A 20,563-nucleotide genomic window follows, 5' to 3' on the forward strand; every position below is an offset into this window, starting at 1 on the left:
TTATTTATACAAGACAACATGAACAGAAACAAATATTATGCTCAGGCCAAGCTACTTTATTCTTCTACAATCTAAAAAATAAAAATAGCCATTATTGGACTAACTAGGGCTAGACAAATAAGTTTTAAATTAATTTGGAATAGAAAGAAATTAATGGTTAATAATGGTTTCTGAAACAGAAGGAAACAGGGTTCTTTGAAAATGTATTTGTATAAAATCTGGAACGCTATAGCCCAATTGAATTAATTTATGAAATAATGTGCAGCAGGTAAGCAGTGCCCCCACCCAAAAATAAATTGTAAACAATGTTTAAGGCTGGAAGTAACATGCTTTCCCCCCATGATGAATCATTGTCCTTTAACACATCATTCTGATAAACTTTTCATAAAGGTCCTCTAGAGTTACCAATGATGGTTTAAATGGGAAATAGAGTGGAACTTGTGCAGTAAGAAAGTGCAACGTGTATTTCCCTATTGGCATACTATTTTGAAGCAAGAACAGCTTCAAAATGTTTGAAGAACACCTGGTATTTCATCTCCTCCTCTTAAAAAGGTAATTGCCTTTGCTCCTTCCACTGATATGACTGGATTCATCAAATAAGCATATCTGGACATATGATTTCATTTGGTTGGATTGCAGAAGTTCTGGCACAGTCATCATTCTTTTATCTAAAAAGAAGAAGAATTTAAAATTTTCAGAAAAGACATTGGCATTTATCCAAAGTGTACAAATGCAAAGACCTGGAAACAGGTTTGAAGGTGTTACTGAGCAGGGCCAGCACACAAGCTGACCATATTTTATTTATTTTTTAACTTTCACAGCTAACAGCAAGGGTGGGGAGTGATAAGAATAGTAAGAGGGAGGGGAGAATTTTATAATGAGGAAATGGCATAAAGGTTTTTTAAAAACAAACAAACAAACCCTCCCCTAGCAGCACAGCTCCAATGCAAAATCTCTTGCCCTCACAACCTGCTTTTGAACAAGCAAGCAAAGAGACATTTGGTGATCCAAGCGCAGATCCCCCATCATCACATCTAGTTTGGCGCTTAACCTTTTGTGAAAGAACTCAGAAAGACTTCTCTGCCTAAGATCTCTGCAAGGTTCCCTAAACAAAATGCTGGTGTGTTTGGAACTTTGGAAAAGAATGGCAACTGAGCAGAAGATATGATAGAGGTTGAGGAGATTATACATGGCGTGGAGAAACGAGAGACCCAGAACAAACAAAAGTGTTTTTCACATATTACATAGTTTACAGACTCTGTTGTCACAAGCTGTAATGGGCTCAGATGGCTTTAAATTAAGATCTGACACATTTATGAAAAACAGGTTTTTATCAATAGATATAAGCCATCGTCATGCTGGCCACATGACCCGGAAGCTGTACGCCGGCTCCCTTGGCCAATAAAGCGAGATGAGCGCCGCAACCCCAGAGTCGGTCACGACTGGACCTAATGGTCAGGGGTCCCTTTACCTTTACCTTTTATAAGCCATCGTAGACTAAATAAAACCTCTGGGTTCTGAGGCAGTATTCCACTGAACAGTAACTGAGTCTGTGCACACACTAGTGAATAGTAGGTGGTTTGTGTGTGTTACCTTTATGGCCTAGGAACAAGATGTTAGACTGGGTGGACCACTGGTCGGATCCAGCATGGCTCTTCTATTAATTGGGACTTGTGTAAGAGCAATGGGATATGGCACACAAGGGCTACCTTCTTCTAGCCATGTTGAGCTTGGGATGTGACTAAGCACATAAATGAGTGAAGAGCTGCAAGCACAGCTCTTTGAAAGTGCACTGACACATCATTCCATGAAGCCGTTTCTGCAGTTAGCTAAAATGCTGCCCAACTGTAAGGTTTAAAAAGTGCACATGCAAAACCTTCACAATTTTCGTTCAGGAAGATGACTCTTATGCCACCCTGCCTCAAGAAAAGTTGTGCCACTCAACTGCATAGACAATTCATCACATGACCTACTTGGCATCTCTGAAATACTAAAAACAAAAAAGTGCTTACATATACCACAGCCAAATAATGGCTTTTAAGCAGTATGCATTTTAACAGCAGTCTCCTCTGAAGTAAAAACACAACTTTGCCTTTCTTCACATTGTACCTTCTAAGAAGTTTGGATGGGCAGATAAGGCCGAATCAAGCTATTCAAACATGTACCTCTCAAGTGACATGTTGTGGATTAAGGGAACTGAAATGCTGCCACATTCTGCATTACAACAAGCAGCTGATCCACCATCAAATTTTTTGAGACAGACCATCTTGTGAGAACCTGATGCCCAACCTATTGAGGACTGGGATGACCAAGCCTCTTCTAACAGATTCCCAAACCCCAATCAAAGTAGGAGCAATGCTGGGCTAAACCACCTCCATCAAGGAAAAAAACCCCGCAGTCAGCTAATTAAAGGGTAGCATAAGAAAAGTGCAAATCACCAAGGAAAAATAAGGAGGGCAAGATATGATTGCCATCTTCAAATACCCAAAGGGCTGTCACGTGGAAGACAGAGAAAGCTTATTTTCTACTGCTCTGGAGGGTAGGACCCATACCAATGGATTCAAGGAGATTTTGCCTGTCAGGAACAACTTTGGGACAGAAAGAGATGTTAGATTGTGGAACAGTCTCCTTAGGGAGGTTGTGGCCTCTCTTTCATTGGATGCTTTAAGCAAAGGTTGGATGGCCATCTGCTATGGATGCTTTAGCTGAGATTCCTGCATTGCAGGGGGTTGGACTAGATGACTTTGGGGGTCCCTTCCAACTCTACAATTCTATGATTCTATGAGAACTGAGACCTGGACAGAAAAGTGTTTACAAAGATTTTGGCCTGGGAGACGAAAAAAATGCTAATATTTCTAAGTGGTTGTTGTTTATTTCCTTTAAAATGTTTAATAAAAGAGTCTCATTTCCAAGCCTGATTAGCTATTCAAGTAGTCTGTAGTTCATTGTGGGTGATTTTTTGAAGCAAGTGACTGGAACCTCAACGCAAAGAATATACCACTTCATGATCTGTCATTATAAAGCATGCATACAAACACATGCTATACCTCCGTAACAACTCCTGCAGCTATGGTGGAGCCACTGTAGCGCAACATGAACCTTCCAAGTTCTTTGAAGTCTTTATAAAGTTCCAGAGCAACAGGCCTTTGTGTTTGCAGTTCTACTAAAGCATTCTGCCCTTTAGTCAAACACCTGTAAGGGGAAAAGAGCAACAGTTCATATACATTGTTATTGGATCTATTATTGTGCCTGTACACATGTGTTCATGGAAAACACACATTTTGGGGAATTAGTAATACCAACTTTGGAATATTTACTGGCGACAAATGCTCACTGCAGACAGGATTGCATTGTAGATTCAGGTAGGTAGCCGTGTGGGTCTGACAGTCGAAATAAATTTAAAAAATTTAAAAAGTGTCCAGTAGCACTTTAGAGACCAACTAAATTGGTTCTGGGTATAAGCTTTCATTTGCATGCACGGTAGTATCTGTAGAAGTGTGCATGCACACGAAAGCTTATACCCAGAACAAACTTAGTTGGTCTCTAAGGTGCTACTGGACAATTTCTTTTTTTTATTATTATTAGAATTGCATTGGTTAGAATTACTAGCTTACTTTGGAGAATTTAGCAGTACCAATGAAAACCATTTATTGACACGGCTTGCTTCAAAAAGACAGGAGTGGTCACACTGTGATCACAGCTGTGTTTTTTATTCATAAAATAATTTGATTTTAAAAATAATGGTTTTGTGGCTTGAAGCACAAGTACAGAAATTTAAGCACTAAAAGGGATAATAGCACATTAAACAGGCCATCTTCTCCACATGCCCTGGAAAAAGGGGAATGAGAATGTTGGAGAAAGAGAGGAAGAGTTGATTTATACAGTAAGAGGATCCTAAGCCTTCATGATCAAGCCTACCTAGAAGGAGACCGGGGAGAACAAAGAAGAAAGTTTCACATGTACAATACTGGCTTTCCTGATCTCACAAGAGCCAAGAGACAGCAAAAATAAGGAAGTTGGAAAGAAGTCATACAGTTAAGACGCTAATATTTACCTGCGGGGCAAAGAACTGGATTTCCACTATGACCTTGAGGTGCACCAACCCTAAGGCCAGAGTCCATGTCTGAGAGGCTGGACATAGCATCATTACACAATAAAAGCTCAGGCTATCGGTATTTGCCTAGGTCCACTTCAGTCGTATCAACCAAGTGTAATCCCACAAGGCTAAAGTACAGACACATGGTTACACCAGAGCAAGATATGCTGGCTGGCATCCATTGCCTTTGCAAGGGATCATTTTTTAATTAATTATAAATCCCATGGAGTCCAAGCAACCTAAAAAAGTTCCAGTGTTGGTATTCTCAAAATCTCTTGTTGGCACTTCCACAAGATGGAATCTCATACACAGAATTTTAAAAAAGGCAATTTGGACAGGAATATGATACAAGCAGAGAGAATATAAAACTAAGAATGGTACTTCAAGCACCTATCTCTCTAGAACTAAGAAAACGCAGTCAAATGACATGCTCAGAACATCCTTAGCAACATATTTGTTAGTTTGTTTCAGAATGCTTTGAGATCTAAATGTAAGATCAACTATTTGCATTTTATCTGCCTATCTGATTATCTCTCTTCCCATTTCCACTAGGCTTAAAATGATAGAAATTCGAGTTGAACTTGCTATGCAACACATTTTTCACCAAAATTTCCTCTTGAAATACTTACTTAGGCTTTTTCTTTGTGACTTCACCTGTACTCTTGTGAAGCACACTCAATAACCTCCTAATAGTGGCAGGCTCGCTTACAGTTTGAAAATGTAGAAGCACCTGAAACAAGAGTTTGTTTTAATTGACAACCGTCTTAAAACTATTTTCAGCAGATGACAGAACGTGAACAGGACTGAAACGCTTCTATAAATGCATTTTGCAAGCTACAAGATCAAAGATTTTGCACGAATAACTGGGAAAGGTTCAGAAAAGGATAACCAGAATACTTAAGGGGTTGGAACAACTGACCTCTAAGAGGAAGGGTTACAACATTTGAGGTTTTTTAGCTTAGAGAAAAGGCAAGTAAGGGAGAGGGACAGGATAGAGACATATAAAACTATGTATGCATGGTGTGAAGAAGGTGGATAGGGAAAAGTTTTTCTCCCTCATCAAATTATCCAATGAAGACGAATGTTGGACGATTCAGGACAAGGGGAAGTACCTTGTCACACAGCACACAGTTAAACTATGGAATTTGCTCCCACAAGAGATAGTGATTGCCACCAACTTGGATGGCTTTAAAAGGCAATCAGTGGCTACTAACTATGACAGCTAGGTTCTACCCCCATTGCTGGAGGTAGTAATTATGCCTCCGAATAATTATTGCTGGGAATTACAGGTATGGGAAAGTGTTCAGGCTCTGCATGTGGGCTTCCTATGGCCACCTGATTCTGCACTGTGAGAACAGAGCACAGTATGAAACAAAGCAGTTCCATTTGCTAAATGATCTCCGTGTGCAAACACAACTTGCCTTTCTTCTCTTCTTCCCGTTGGTCGCTGCCCTCCCTAAATCTACTCCAGAGCATTGAAAGATCCCCCAGAATACATTTAGGGGGTGCATGGGGTGAGTGGAGGGGAGTTCTGTTGCACAGTCAGAAATCCTTGCACTGATGTAAATACTTTTTTGGCTACCACCCAGAGTTCTGGACTAGATGGATATTTGACTTGATCCAAGAGGCTTTTCTTATGAACTCCTTACAATGTTAACCAAAACTGTCTCTTGATTTAATTGTGCAGTCCACATGAGGCCATCTTTCTGTCTCTCAGTCTCAAGTAGTGCTTTTGCCTACTATCTTAACCCATGATTTTGAACCTTCAAAATACCACTGTAATGAATACAGCTATTCTTCTCCAAGAGCAGCATTTCAAGATGTATTCTCTGCTTTAGGATGTGTGCAGCAAAGCTGGGACACATCATTGTACAGTACATACAGAATGAATCTGATTAAAAAGCAGGCACATGCATGACTGATAGGATGCTAAAACACAGAACATAAGGTCTTCAGAAAACAAAGACAGTGCCACACTTACGGGGAATCCTTTGGTGATAGGAACTTCAATATTGAAGATGAGGATCCGAGCTCTGAAACGTGTGCAAGCTTTAATAGGTTCCTTGGGGCAACAAAATATGCACGCAACACTGCAAGAGAGATTGTGAAGAAACAAATCAGGCTAAGTGCACCCGGGTTTTAAATGTGGTAACACCAAGAGGCATGCTTAGATGACAAACTAACATGGAGACTGAATCAATTCCCACTGTCATCCTTTGGCCTACACCAGGCTGCTTTCCCACAGTGATCAATCCTTTTTGTGTGTCCAGACTGTGCCAGGGTGAGGTTTGCCCTCAGTTGAGCTGGATAGGATTGGCAGCAGCAGTGCTACCAACAGGTACCCTAGAAGTAATGCATTTATTACTGTTTGGGGATTGCTGGCTCTTCTAAAGTGCACACGCATTCTGTTAGGCAGGAGGAGGTATGGAAGTGGTTATTTTATGTATGTTTGGGTAGCACATTGCTTTCTACCATATCGTCCCAAATGCTCTACAAAATTCCACATACATAAAACAAAGCAGAGTAGCAGTTTGGTATGGGTTCTCCAAGTAATTTTTAGTGTGATGTGCGTAGCAAGGTGGTGCTATTTGTTCACAGCATTATAAGTTGGGCAGAATTATGGCTTACTGAGAGAGCTTTCAGCAGCAGTCTTCTTAACTCCTTTCCCCTCTCTCTAGCTACTTAGTCCATCATGACTAATACAAACAGTGATCACCATGTCAAGATCACTAAATCTCTTTATTTTCTCATCTCCCTCTTTTAAGTCAAACAATATAGATTCAGTCATTCATTCCACTAATTGGTAACAAGTACAAAGAATCTCTGAGGGTGCAATCCTAAGCCCATTTATCTGGGAGTAAGACCGCTGTGAGTAAAACCTCAGCTCCTAGGACTTGCCGATCGCATGGTCGGCGGTTCGAATCCCCGCGGCGGGGTGCGCTCCCGTTGCTCGGTCCCAGCGCCTGCCAACCTACCAGTTCGAAAGCACCCCCGGGTGCAAGTAGATAAATAGGGACCGCTTACTAGCGGGAAGGTAAACGGCGTTTCCGTGTGCGGCTCTGCCTCGCCAGGGTAGCTTCGTCACGCTGGCCACGTGACCCGGAAGTGTCTGCGGACAGCGCTGGCTCCCGGCCTATAGAGTGAGATGAGCGCACAACCCTAGAGTCTGTCAAGACTGGCCCGTACGGCCAGGGGTACCTTTACCTTACCTAAGACCCACTGAAATCAAAAGGGTTTCCTTCTGAGCAAATATGGTTAGGATCATGCTATTACCGTATTTTTCGCTCTATAAGATGCACCAGACCACAAGATGCACCTAGTTTTTGGAGGAGGAAAACAAGAAAAAAATATTCTGAATCTCAGAAGCCAGAACAGCAAGAGGGATCGCTGCGCAGTGAAAGTAGCAATCCCTCTTGCTGTTCTGGCTTCTGGGATAGCTGCGCAGCCTGCATTCGCTCCATAAGACGCACACACATTTCCCCTTACTTTTTAGGAGGGAAAAAGTGAGTCTTATAGAGCAAAAAATATGGTAAATATTGTTAATAATCAAGTGACCCATTCTCCTGCTCCTCTCCTTCACACATACCCAGCACCACCAAACTGAATTAACCAGTTAAAATTCCCTTAGTATGTCGACTCCAGTATTGCTCTGCATAATAAACTCAAACGGTGCTTGTTTTTATGGAGAGTAGTACCTTAATGTAGAGTGCCACTTTTAGCTCTTGTTTCCCCCCCCCCCCCACGTATTTATTTGGAAGAAGACAAGAGCTAACTCTTCCTTGGTCATCATAGTCTCTTTGATACTTTCTGCCAAATTTAACCCCTTTCTGCTTCTTTTTTGAGCCCCATCTTCTTTTGTCACCCTTTGACTGGTCTATCTCAGTCAAACAGCAGTCACATTGTACTGTTTCTCTTCCTTACAGGACCAAGTGTACTAGTAGTGTTAAAATAACTGTTGTTCAGTAGCAGTAAAGAAATAAAATAAAACCCAACGTTGTATGCAATCTATTTGAGCACTCTTTCGCCTCCCAAAACTCCAGATGAATATACCAACAAATCGTTATGCCTGGCCCTTATTATTTTTTTTAACCCAACAATTGCCTGACTGTGATCAAGACCACTGCCAGTTTCACAGAGTCACTTGCATGCAGGCTAGGTGATTTGCAGTTCTCTTGCTATCCAGGTAGCAAGCCTCCCACACCCTCCCTCCCCAACCGGTAAACCACTGATTATCAACTGCAACGGTTAGAAAGCTTCATGTTAAATATAAACCGTTGCTTAGGCAAAGTCTTATGTGTACTCACTTGATTTTGATGATATCCATGCCAGTCAAAGTGAGAGTAACGTGATCTCCTGCTGCAGCCCAATCCACTGGTTCATCATGTAGGGCAATTCCTAGAAATGAGTAAAACCAGAACTAAACAGTGAACTACCTTGGTTTAACTGCTACAAACAGCTCTGTTTTTGCCAGTTCTGCTGCATCAACCACGACTCATCAGTTTTCAGTATGAATGAGGTGATAGTAAAAGCTGTTGACTAAAACCTCAGACAGCTTTTCTTCTCGGGAACTACCATCATCTAAAGTCACCTTGCCTTACGGAGTGAGTTTTCTGCAAGTCAATGTTGAGCTATATGCCTGTCACACTGCACAGGTGTCACAATTTTGAAAGTATGACTGCACAAGAATTTAAGAAGGAATTTATTATTTACGGTACAAGCACCCTGTCCGCAAACTTTTAAATATCTCGGTCGTACCTGCTTTCATTTTTCACCAAATGAGTTTTTGTTTGCCTTCAACGTAATGGTGAAACAAATGGGTGTGCTATGAAGCACACTAAACTCTGTACTAAATCATATGTAAGACTTACTGAAGAATTCCTGCACTTATATGCTGATGGCTAAATGCACGAACATCTAGAGCTTTGAAGCATTCATATGGTTGCTGGAAACCATAACTGGAAAAAGGAGGCAATTTTGGAAAAAGTGTTCTGGAAATGCTGTACTTAATCTGAAAGTGTTAAATTTTCAGAAAAAGCACTATACTGTCATATTAATTTAATGCTTGATTTTATAAAGTTATCGCCTCATATTTGGGATATACATAAAGTAAACCCAAACTAATAATAATAATAATGTCTTGTCCATTAAAACAGGATAATTATTCAGTTTCATCTACAATAAAAATATTCTGCAAGTTGTGAAAACCAATAAAGTATAAGCTTGGAATACAGTCCAGCTATACACACATACACACTGACTCAGCTAATTCTAAAGGAAATTAATATTGCTTTGGAATGCGACTTCTGTAAAGAATATTTTAAGTAGCCATCCTATATAAAAAAATAATGTTAAATGAAATAAACTGAATCCTGACTACTAGGATTATTTTCTCACAAATGTTGAAGTATTACAGTCTGAAAAAGGCTGCTTAGAGAAATCTCTATATCACTTTCTCTCCCTCCCTGTCTATGGCATTCTTACTATGCCAACTATTAGTGGAAAGTTCAACAGTAACATGGCAACAGCTATATTATTGTTTCATTCTAATAACTAAAATAATGCAAATTATTTAAGTACTTCCATACGACCTTTCAACCTAAGGAAATTTTAAACTTTAAAAACGTGTATATAAACACACAACCTGCAATAAAAATTACAAAATATCCAGTAACAATATATTACTTATGAAATCAAATAGCAGCAATTAAAACAGCTGCAAGGAGTGAGCATAAAACTGGGTCAGATAAAACAACCAAGAGGAGCATAAAGACTCCAGCCAAATGAAAAGCTTGATGAAGGGGCGGGGAGGGGAATTACCACCTTACATTCAACAGAGGGAAAGCAAATCAAACATATCTAGATAGGGAATTGCACAACTGGGTGTTGCAACTGGGTGCCTTCCATTGCCACCAGCCACATTCAATCAGAAGGCAGCAGGATGTGGGGCAATACCTCTAAAATGATGGCAATAGTGAACAGGTTTTTGTAGAAGCATGTCATTCAATATCTTGGCTCTAACCACCCACCCACCCAAAGTGGAAGCCAGTGAAGATGGGGGTGGGGGGCAGAGCAAATATGCTTCAATAAATGTAAGAGTGGTGCAGTAATCCAATACTGATGTCACCACGGCAGTTAACCCTTTCTGCTTTATCCAGGAATGCATGCAGCTGCTGCAAAAGTGCTCTTGGACACAGCTGCTCTCTGGACCTCCAGGAGCAACATTCACAGTTCAGCAGGAGGAATCACCCAATTTTCTTTGAGGTTTTCACATATGACAGTGTAGATTAACGCATTCTAAAGCTGCCTGCAGGGTAACCCAAAGGGAGATCATCCATCAGCCTGCATACTATACCTTTTACAGTGCAAGTTTCATTAGGAGGCATCGCTAGCAGTCGATCTCCAACTTGAACATATCCTGCTTCAATTTTACCAGTCACACAAAATCCCGATCCTTGATCTGCAACAAAAACGTTGGTTGGCGACAGCAAAAGTATCATGCAACTTCTCTGAAGGTTGCACCACCAGAGATGCAATTTTTGATAAGAGAAAAATAGTTGCACAATTGATTTTACATTGTAATGCAAAGCGAATCTTTGATTTTATCAGTAAAACAAATCTCAAACATTGCAATAAGAAAACAATAAACATCCAACCAGTAAGTTTTCTATTTGAAAAATGTACTCAGATATTTTATGTTCCGTTGGGCTACCTATCGTGCTTCAGTGGTTTTAAAACTATTTTCTCACCATACCTACAAATATGTGGCTGGCTGGAGATGTTAAATCAGAGGGATTATGTTGGCACTATGGTTGCCATTCCAGCACCAAGAACTGTACTCTTCTGCAAGCACAGTTCTCAGTTCAGTCGGGGATTCATAGTGGATGCAGTGTCTTCTTATTTCCTATGGTAGCCCTGACTGTCAGCTTCTTCCCTCTTTGCCTCAGCTTTGCCCTTGGCAGAATGAGTAGGGAGGAGGGCGGGGAGAAAACTAGAATTAGTTGGCTCCGCCTGCCATTGGCTCCAGCTCTTCCTACTACTGCCCACTTTGCTTTCCAGCCTACCAGTCCCAATGGGCAACAGCTGCCACTGCATACACAGAATCTTTATTCAATGTGTGCCTAACCATTATTGGAGAACCAGGGTGGAAATTCTTTCAGGACACTTTTGTTCTGCCCTCTCTATGATGAAAGTATCGGGGAAGGGGAGTGGGAGAAGCATCCTAGATTCAAAAACCATTATAGGTGCCAACGTTCCCATGTGCCGACACATCTGCTGAACTCAGCAGGTGTTTTTTTTATTTTCACTTAACAAAATGTATAGAGCAACATGTATAGTAGCAAAGAAAAATCTAAGCCATTTACATTAAAAGTTTAAAGTACTTATTTTAAAAACGCAGAAAAAAATAAACAAAATTGAAAAACAAGTACATTGAAAATACAGATAAGAACAAAGGAACTTAATAAAAGTTACAAAAAGTCTGGCCAATTCTCCAAATTTAAGAACTGCAGTGATAGAAAAAAAATTATAATTGTGGATACTGTGTATTGCACTACTGCAACAAGCTATGCAATGACCCAGCTACACCAGTACATGCACTTCAGTCAGTAATGAAAAGCAGGATATTACCTATTCTAAGTAGCATTTCTAGATTAGTTTTTTAAATAAATATTTTTAGGAAATTTGTTCACCAGTGAAGGGAAATAGTATGACAGTAATTTTATTTATTTTTTAATACTGGAAGAAAACTTACTAACCTTTAAAAACATCCGATACACATAATCTGAATGGTTTCTCCACTGATCTTTGAGGTGGCTTGAAAGAATCTGTAAATAAACCAATGTGCTCTGTGAATAGCTATGTCCTTTACTTTCTCACAGCAAGCGATATTAATTTGTCTCTACTGCATTCCCCCAGCTGTGTACTGAAACTGTTCTAAAAATCTTACAGAAGTAAACACATACCTATTTGTTCTAACAAGCATTTTCCTTCATACCATTTCGTCAGCTCACTCGCTTGACTTCTTGTGACAAGATTTTCACCACCAAGTCCACTTGTAGGTATATAAGCTACGTCCGACTCCTGGTTGAGAGAAATGTTTAATTTGCACTGTGAAATTGGAAAACAACTTTTCCAGCATTATAAGTAGTATTTCTAAGCTTTTGAAACTCAAACTAAGATTCTTTTTGTGGAAGATAGAAAGCTAATGCTACTTAATCAGTTACTCAAGTTAACTACCGTATTTTTCGCCCTATAGGACACACTTTTTCCCCTCAAAAAATGAAGGGGAAATCTGTGTGCGTCCTATGGGGCGAATACAGGCTTTCACTGAAGCTTGGAGAGCGAGAGGGGTCGGTGCGCACCGACCCCTCTCGCTCTCCAGGCTTCAGGAAGCTATCCGCAAGCCTGGGGAGCCCGCAAGCAGAGCGCCCCACATGCCGGGTAGATATCCGCAGCCTGGGGAGCCCTGCGGGAGTTCCCGCAGGGCTCCCTAACCTGTGGATAGCAGCCTGCTGTCCGGCGCGCGGGCGCCCTGAAGCAGAGCGCCTGCGCGCCGGGCGGATAGCAGCCTGCTGCACGGAGCGCGGGGCGCGCTGAAGCAGAGTGCCCCGCGCTTCGGGCAGACATCGGCCAGCCCCACAAGCTCGGGAGACAGCGGGGAGGCGCAGCGCTGCCATCCCGCTGTTGCCCGACCTGGTTTGGTTTCCCCGACCTGGTTTTGGGGGGGAAATAAAGGGAATTTTTTTCCCCTTTATTTCCCCCCCAAAAAACTAGGTGCATCCTATGGGACGAAGCGTCCTATGGGACAAAAAATACGGTAATAAGTCCTGCACTTCACAGAATATTGAAGGAGAAAGTAACACCTATAGCAATCTGATCCTTTCATGACATCACTGTATAGAACATCTGTCTCATACACATCCCCAAACACCTTGAACTGACCAATGGCAATTCCCTTCACACCTCACAAAAGGCAGGGCTCAATAAATCTATTGGTCTTCTCGCCAGTGACAAAGGGCCTCTCCCTCACCTTGCAAGCCTTGCTGTAAAGCTTGGCTTGGCTTAAACTCTCTCTCCATCCCCTGCTCACCACAGAGGAAAGGAAAGGTGCTCTCTTTCATAAGCTGGGCTTCCACAAAAAGCATCAGCACTGCCTCACTGCTACTTCTGCAAAAACTGAGAGGGAAGGGAAAGAAACCACACCCAGGATGGGTAGTCTCTTTCCCTTCAATTTAGTTTTTTTCAGAAAGCAGTGGCAAAATGCCAGCGGTGCTTCTCTAAAAGCTCAACTCTCTGGAGAAAAAAAAATACTACTCATTTCCTCCACAGACAACATGGACAAGAGGAAAGGATGCTCTTGTTCTGTAATTTTTTCTTTTGAAGACAGCATTGAAGTTGAAGTATTGCTCTCCCAAGCAGTGGAAGTGGATATAAAACATCTGTCAGTGGAAAAGCAGAGGACTAGAATTCTAGTACGTTAAAAAGGAATTCTTGGCAGTCGGTAGCAAATTAAAGTATTAGCCCTTTGAAGAACTGAAAACCTTTCTGCTAAACGCCAGCATAATTTTCAAGTCATAATTAGCCAGTCACCAGAAATTTTGTCACAGCCCTATCACATATCATATCCACACCTTTAGAATGGGGCATTAGCATTTTATGACCTTCCCTGTACCCATAGCAGTGAATATAGTCATTGAAAACTCAGACTTTTAATCAGTCACCTGAATTCTATATCATTTTCTTTACCTTAAAGCCAGCTTGCTTCAGGAACTGCCCGAGCTTACTGACAATCTCCTGAAATCTTTCCTGTTGCCAATTGACCTAAAATAAACACATAATATATCACCAAGGAAGGATAAAGTACAAACACCATTCTTAACACAAATGAAAATTATCTCTTGCCAAGATGTAACATTAGCAGTAAGACACCCCACCAAAAAATAATTATAAAATAATAAGGTAACCCAGTAGAAAGAACACTGAGTGCTGAAAGAATCAACAAAATCTTCATTTACGTGTCAGCTAAATCAATAAAACACTTTGTACGTGTACCATTTTTTCCACAGAATTTCATCAATCTAGAATTCAACAAAATATTACAATTTCCTTGGAAAATAACCAAGCTCCATTTGTAACAACTTGTGTGTTCTCTTCTTGCAGAAAATAAATTTTAAGAAAGTCAAGGGAAAATACCTGGTCCATTTTATTGACAGCAACTGCCAGCTGTGTGACTCCAAGAGATCGAACCAACAGTCCATGTTCTCGTGTTTGCCCACCAGTCTCAAATCCTGCTTCAAACTCCCCTCTGCTGGCATCCACCACTAATATAGCCACATCAGCCTAAGGAAGAATAATTGTTACACAGTATTTCTTGGCATTTATTAACCATACACACCCAAGCCCAACCACATCTGTAATTTCTTCACAAATACGCTTCCTTTCCCCCTTTATAATAAAATGCACGCATATCTGAGTCACTCCAAAAATGTAAAGCCCCAATGGTGCCCATTGTATTGCTACAGTAAGAACTACAAAGCTAAGATTTGCTATGCTCTTGCACAAACAGTGGAAAATGTATGGATCTATTATATCTTTGGGAAAGCTAGTGTTTGTTTGCTTTGCATTTGGACAATGCTTATGATATAATAAAATTTTACACAATGGTTCCTGAGATCAAAAAGCAGGTTTGTGTCTATGTTTGAAGATAGCTGGGTGCCATTTTGAATCAATATGGCATACTGAACATTTCAAAACTGCACAGATTTTAACCACTGATTTTAACCACTAAATACTGCCAGTGAATGAACTGTTACAAAACTCAATTCAGTGTGTTATCACTTCTTTTTATAGACAGGTGATGCCAATAAAAAGTCTTTACCATTGCAGCTCCTGTGATCATATTTGGAATGAAGTCTTTATGGCCAGGAGCATCCATCAATGTAATAACTTTTGTCTTTGTCTCAAATTTGGTCATACCTACATCCATTGTCACTCCCCTAAAAATAAAGCACAGGCATGAAGTGTGTCACTTACAATCCTTTCCAAAGTTTACCTTGTATTAATAAATGAGTGCTAAAAATAAACCACCTTCTTTGGGATAAGCACAAAAGAGTCTAATGTGATTATAGTGCCATTCTATGATAAAGGCGCCCACAAAATAATTTTTTTAATTATGGTTACAAGAAAAAGCTATCACCAAGTTAATACAGCTAGCAATCCTGAGAAATGTGTCAATGTACGAGCTTGCAATATCAGAGGAAGCTATGAAATGAGAATGTGCTTACATGCCAGAGCACATCCAAGAATGGTCACCACACCAAAGAAGAGCAGTCTCATGCCTACTTCATCATGGAAACTAGTCATGCAATTCAGCACTAATTCTGTACATAAGCAATGGCAACAAACAAAACCCAGTATCAATAGCCTTAGAGAAGAATATTTGCAAACTGTATGGAGCATCCTGAGGTTCCCTGGAAGCTGATCATGAGTTCCTTAGTTAGAGTGTACTAACCACCACTCCCATGCAGTTACTACATCACAACCAATTACATCACATCCAACTATGCACTTTTACAGGAGAATTTGGAGTATGTTCTTTTCTCAGCTAAAAAGCCACAAATATTGCAACAGTTTCCTCAAGAAGTGTGGCTCCAATTCCTAAATTATTTCGGTTGCCTTTTTTCTGAACCTCTTCTGACGCTATATTATTTACCAGGTGAACCATCTAGGACTAAACACAGTGTTCTAAGTGAGGTCACAGGAGATTCCTCTACAGGCAAGTCATTGCAGAAAAGATTCCTTTCATGCAGAAAGTTTGAATACAACAGCTTCTTTCCTCAATTCACAAGAAGGGAGAACAATTCTATCAGCATAGCATTTATTCCACTAATTTAATCGTATCTTATTCATGCTAACAGTAAACATCAATGTGCACTACTAAAAGTGCATTACAAATAATACTTCATACAATTATGGTGCTGGAGAAGACTCTTGAGAGTCCCATGGACTGCAAGAAGATCAAACGCATCCATTCTTAAGGAAATCAGCCCTGAGTGCTCACTGGAAGGACAGATCGTGAAGCTGAGGCTCCAGTACTTTGGCCACCTAATGAGAAGAGAAGACTCCCTGGAGAAGACACTGATGCTGGGAAAGATGGAGGGCACAAGGAGAAGGGGGCGACAGAAGACGAGATGGTTGGATAGTGTTTTCGAGGTTACCAGCATGAGTTTGACCAAACTGCGGGAGGTAGTGGAGGACAGAGGTGCCTGGCGTGCTCTGGTCCATGGGGTCACGAAGAGTCGGACACGACTAAACGACTAAACAACAACAACACACACACATATTGTATATTGCTCACCTCTCTCTCTCTTCCCCTGTCTCATCCAAGACCCATGCATAAGCAAATGATGCCTTTCCAGCTTTCTTTGATTCTTGCTCATATTTGTGCATAGTTCGTTTGTTCACATTGCCCAGAAGATACAGCAAATGACCCATGAGGGTACTTTTTCCTGCATCAACATGTCCTAAGAATAGGAAATACATGTGGGATTATCTCTGATGGATACATGTTAAAAGCCACTTGAGCGAAGAATTGTTTATGTGTATTCAGATAATTTTCACTCCAAAAAAATATTACCTATTACCACAAGGTTAAGTAGATGTTTTCCTCCTTGCCTCTTCTCCAGCTCAGCTTTCACATCTATTTGCTGTTTTGCTTTTCCGGACTTTTTCACTGAAGTTGGTGTCAAGGTTGGTTCTTCTGATACTTGAACAGTCTGGGGTGGAAAAGCTGGTTTAGGAAGAATCTCAGTAACCCCCACGTTGGCATCTCCAGCTGAGAGTCCCTTTTGTGGCATATGCCCATTCTCTTCAGCATTCACACTGGAAAAAGCAAAGAATGAACTTTAAGAGAAGAGTTTCACAACTTCAGAACAACTTACAGAACAAATGAAATTCATTCTTACACGTTCATCAAAACTGCAAAATAAAGGAGCAGAGGCAAGCTACCAAACAGCCACAGACAGTGGGTAAATACAGACAATCATTTACTGAACTGTGACTTACTACAGTGTGAATGTCAAGCAGTTGGCAGGGCAGAGCAGAATCAGTACAGAAGGGACTCATAGCACTCTTCTTCCCTGGAGTTATGAGTAGGCACAAAATTTTGGCAAGGTGCCCTTCCACAGCCCGCCAAATTGTCCTACTCATTCTGTGCTAAGTTCTCACTTGGCAAATGGTCATCTGCACTTACCTGCTGAATGGCTTGCTTGAAATGCTGGCTTTACAAACAATAAATGGCATTCCAACTGTTGTTTGGTAGCGTACCTCCACTCACAGAAGGCTCTTTGATCCAGCTGAGACTTCTGCTAGCAGAACAGGGAAGGGGGCAATTTTTGCCAATTCTCCCTCTGTCTGCAACGCCCCCCCCCAAAAAAAAACAACTGTTCCAGAATGGCGGGGAATCCTTCAGAAGAACATGGGAGATGGTGTGCAGGAAAAAAAGGGAAATTGGCAAAAGTCATCTCCCTCTCCACTGCACAGATAGAAGCCTCTGCTGAAATAGAACTATAAGTAGAGAGACACCACATGACATAAACCTCCATGTAAGCAATATTGCTGTGAAGGGGCTGTTTCTGCAAGAATTTAGTGGTCCTGCTGCACACAGGATCAGGACCATGGTCTGCCAAGAGTAATTCTGAAATGCATACTTTACTCAATTACTCTCAAGAAGACATTGCTGCTACATATGCTTGAAGGCCTACCAAGAGGGGATTTGGAACTGTGTTTGTGATTCTGAGTAAGTCTGTGTATACATACACACAGAGAATCTCCAGCAAAAGTGTCAGGTATATATGCACAAGTATGTGGAGGTATAGCAGAACATAAAGAAAATTAATAATAGTGAAAGTAGTTTAAGGTGGACCACCTGTTGTACTGTTGCTCAAGAGCACGTCATTTACGTTTGGTTCTTAAGCAAGAGTACACAGTCAGGATTACTTAACACAGGTTTGAGCCATAGCTATGAAGAGATGCTGAACATACACGCTTGCTTTATAAATTTAGAATGTAAACTATGAAGACTGCAGCAAGATGCTGACCATGCAAGATTGAAGTTGCTCCATTTGTTTTAACGTAGATGTTTGATCACAATATGTGGTCATATCCATTGCCCTAAATACAAGTATATGTATGTTGCATTCAGACTATCTGTTACTTCCACTTTACTGATTTTTTTTTCAGAATTCCCCCTCTTCAAACCTTCAGGCATAGGTCAATTGAAATGTCTGATTGAGAATAATTGAGTAAAGAACACATTTCAGAATTACTCTTAGCAGACCATGGCCCTGATCCAAGGGCCTGTGTAAGGAGCTCCATGTTTGCAGCAACGCCACTGGATATTTGCAGAAGCAGCCCCATGCATTCTGTTACTTGCGATGCTATTTATACATGAAGCGTTATATCTGCTTGTAGACAGCTCTTTAATCTAGCAGAGGCTTCTATCAGTGAACCAGTCCATTGTCAGAATGGCCGTCACAGGTCTACAGATGGACACCATAAAACCTCTTTTCCCCTCTTTCAATCATTATACTTCAAATAACTGAGCTTGCAACAATTCAATTTGCAAAGTTGTATTTTAAACTAACCTCCAGAAAATTTTGCACCCTGTGAAACAGATTATTTTAATGTGGCTAGCTGTTTTCTCTGTGCTACTCAGAGTGAAAGATTCTTTTTCAAAAAAACTCACGAATGCAAGATGCCTTTTTCTGAAAGTAATTATGAGTCAAACAAGAAGCCATGCTGCTCAGTTTTGTGACATGTTGACTAAATTTCTGTAAAAATAGACCCCAAAAAATCTTGATACAGGTGCACCAATCTGAAGGAAGATGATGCCAGTGTACCTTGCAAGGGGTGAAGGCTTACCATGGAACTTCAAAGCCGGTAGTTTGTCTCTTTCCAGACACAGTCATTTTGGTAACTTTTGGCACGACATCAGATTCAATTCTGCTTGTCTGGGAATCTCTGACTTTTCCTAGTAGAAGAGAAAATAATGCATATAAAGCATAAGTACAATGCAAACAGGCTTAAACTTCAGTGTAGTCCAATGTGTTATCTTGGCAGATTTATCAACTGATAACTTTTAGCTTTCTAAAAATCAGGTTTGCTAAAAATAAAAATTTGTATAGTTGTATCCAAGTAAAAGGGGACGCGGGTGGCGCTGTGGGTAAAAGCCTCAGCGCCTAGGGCTTGCCGATCGAAAGGTTGGCGGTTCGAATCCCCGCGGCGGGGTGCGCTCCCGTTGTTCGGTCCCAGCGCCTGCCAACCTAGCAGTTCGAAAGCACCCCCGGGTGCAAGTAGATAAATAGGGACCGCTTACTAGCGGGAAGGTAAACGGCGTTTCCGTGTGCGGCTCTGGCTCGCCAGAGCAGCGATGTCACGCTGGCCACGTGACCCGGACGTGTCTCCGGACAGCGCTGGCCCCCGGCCTATAGAGTGAGATGGGCGCACAACCCTAGAGTCTGTCTAGAGTCCGTACGGGCAGGGGTATCTTTACCTTTTTATCCAAGTAAAAAGCTGCTTTTGTAGCAATGTACACTATACATGTGAACATTCAGAGCCGTTTATTAAAAATTTTAGCCATCCTGAGCTTTTGAAAGTGGAAGAAAAGGAAACCTAAAATTAACAAATAAAATATTTATTCTGTATCTAAGCCTTCTATCTCAAAAGGTGTGCCAAAAACTTGTAGCCAATGCTCATCGTATTTGGCATCCTAATAATGGAAGTTTTCTTATGTAATGGCTGGATGTTTTTGAAACTCCCCTAACTTCAAATAGGTGGGGTTCTCATTTTTTAACCTTCTGTTGATGCTGTATTTGAGATAATATCCTTTTTAACATTTTCTTCCCCACTCTGAAAGACTTTGTTGTTTATCAAAAGCTAAATGTAAAGCACATATAGTTATATTTGTCTGAATGCACTTATAATAGTTTCTCCCTGTATGTGTTCCCAAATAATGAGGTCCATCTTTCCAGACATTTGTTTCTTTTTGCAAACTTATGAGTCTGTGTGTTTCTGCTGCAGTATTCTAGGTGTTTTTATTCCACTGTGGCTGATGTGGCCTTTTAAATGTGTCCTACTTTTTCTTATTATGTTATTTTGTGGTTTTATATGCATTTTATGGTTTTATATTGTAAACCACCCTGTAATCTTCAGATGAAGGGTGGTGTATAATTTAATTCAAGCCAGATATTGACAGGGAAGGGGAATGACATTTTCCTAAAGGATAGGGTGAGACAGCAGTTCGCAGCTTGGCGCCACAAGCAAGTGATTGCCTAATTTTATGCCATTTCAACTTTTGCAATTATCCAGTCCTTAAAAGAAATACACACATGCACAAACAAAATCTTTCAAATCCTCAGTACTGAAACATTTATTTATTTATTTTTAAAGTATGGTTGACTAGGGACACGG

At 40.8% G+C, this 20,563-nt stretch overlaps 1 protein-coding gene and 1 long non-coding RNA gene across 3 annotated transcripts in view; both read right to left on the reverse strand.

The window, feature by feature from the left end:
* Positions 1 to 35: 35 nt before the first annotated feature.
* Positions 36 to 20,563, reverse strand: part of HBS1L (HBS1 like translational GTPase) — a 45,316-nt gene continuing 24,788 nt past the window's right edge. The window contains exons 5-18 of one of the 2 annotated variants that reach the window (XM_053381969.1): positions 19,016 to 19,124; positions 16,731 to 16,975; positions 16,452 to 16,617; positions 14,973 to 15,090; positions 14,288 to 14,434; positions 13,841 to 13,915; positions 12,058 to 12,175; positions 11,851 to 11,919; positions 10,449 to 10,553; positions 8,401 to 8,491; positions 6,078 to 6,186; positions 4,726 to 4,826; positions 3,048 to 3,192; positions 36 to 668 (exon numbers count right to left, since the gene is read on the reverse strand). In XM_053381969.1, the coding sequence (XP_053237944.1) occupies positions 657 to 668; positions 3,048 to 3,192; positions 4,726 to 4,826; positions 6,078 to 6,186; positions 8,401 to 8,491; positions 10,449 to 10,553; positions 11,851 to 11,919; positions 12,058 to 12,175; positions 13,841 to 13,915; positions 14,288 to 14,434; positions 14,973 to 15,090; positions 16,452 to 16,617; positions 16,731 to 16,975; positions 19,016 to 19,124 (1,610 nt within the window). In that variant the 3' untranslated portion in view covers positions 36 to 656. Of the gene's footprint in view, positions 669 to 3,041; positions 3,193 to 4,725; positions 4,827 to 6,077; positions 6,187 to 8,400; positions 8,492 to 10,448; positions 10,554 to 11,850; positions 11,920 to 12,057; positions 12,176 to 13,840; positions 13,916 to 14,287; positions 14,435 to 14,972; positions 15,091 to 16,451; positions 16,618 to 16,730; positions 16,976 to 19,015; positions 19,125 to 20,563 lie in introns of those variants that run through there. The other variant, XM_053381970.1, reaches the window with a different exon arrangement.
* LOC128410562 (uncharacterized) lies at positions 910 to 3,039 on the reverse strand. The gene is made up of 2 exons (XR_008329541.1): positions 1,499 to 3,039; positions 910 to 1,358 (listed from the first exon to the last, which is right to left on the reverse strand). It is a non-coding gene; the product is annotated as an uncharacterized LOC128410562 (long non-coding RNA).

Source organism: Podarcis raffonei, chromosome 3, assembly GCF_027172205.1.
Source record: "Podarcis raffonei isolate rPodRaf1 chromosome 3, rPodRaf1.pri, whole genome shotgun sequence".
In the NCBI taxonomy this organism is placed as follows: domain Eukaryota; kingdom Metazoa; phylum Chordata; class Lepidosauria; order Squamata; family Lacertidae; genus Podarcis; species Podarcis raffonei.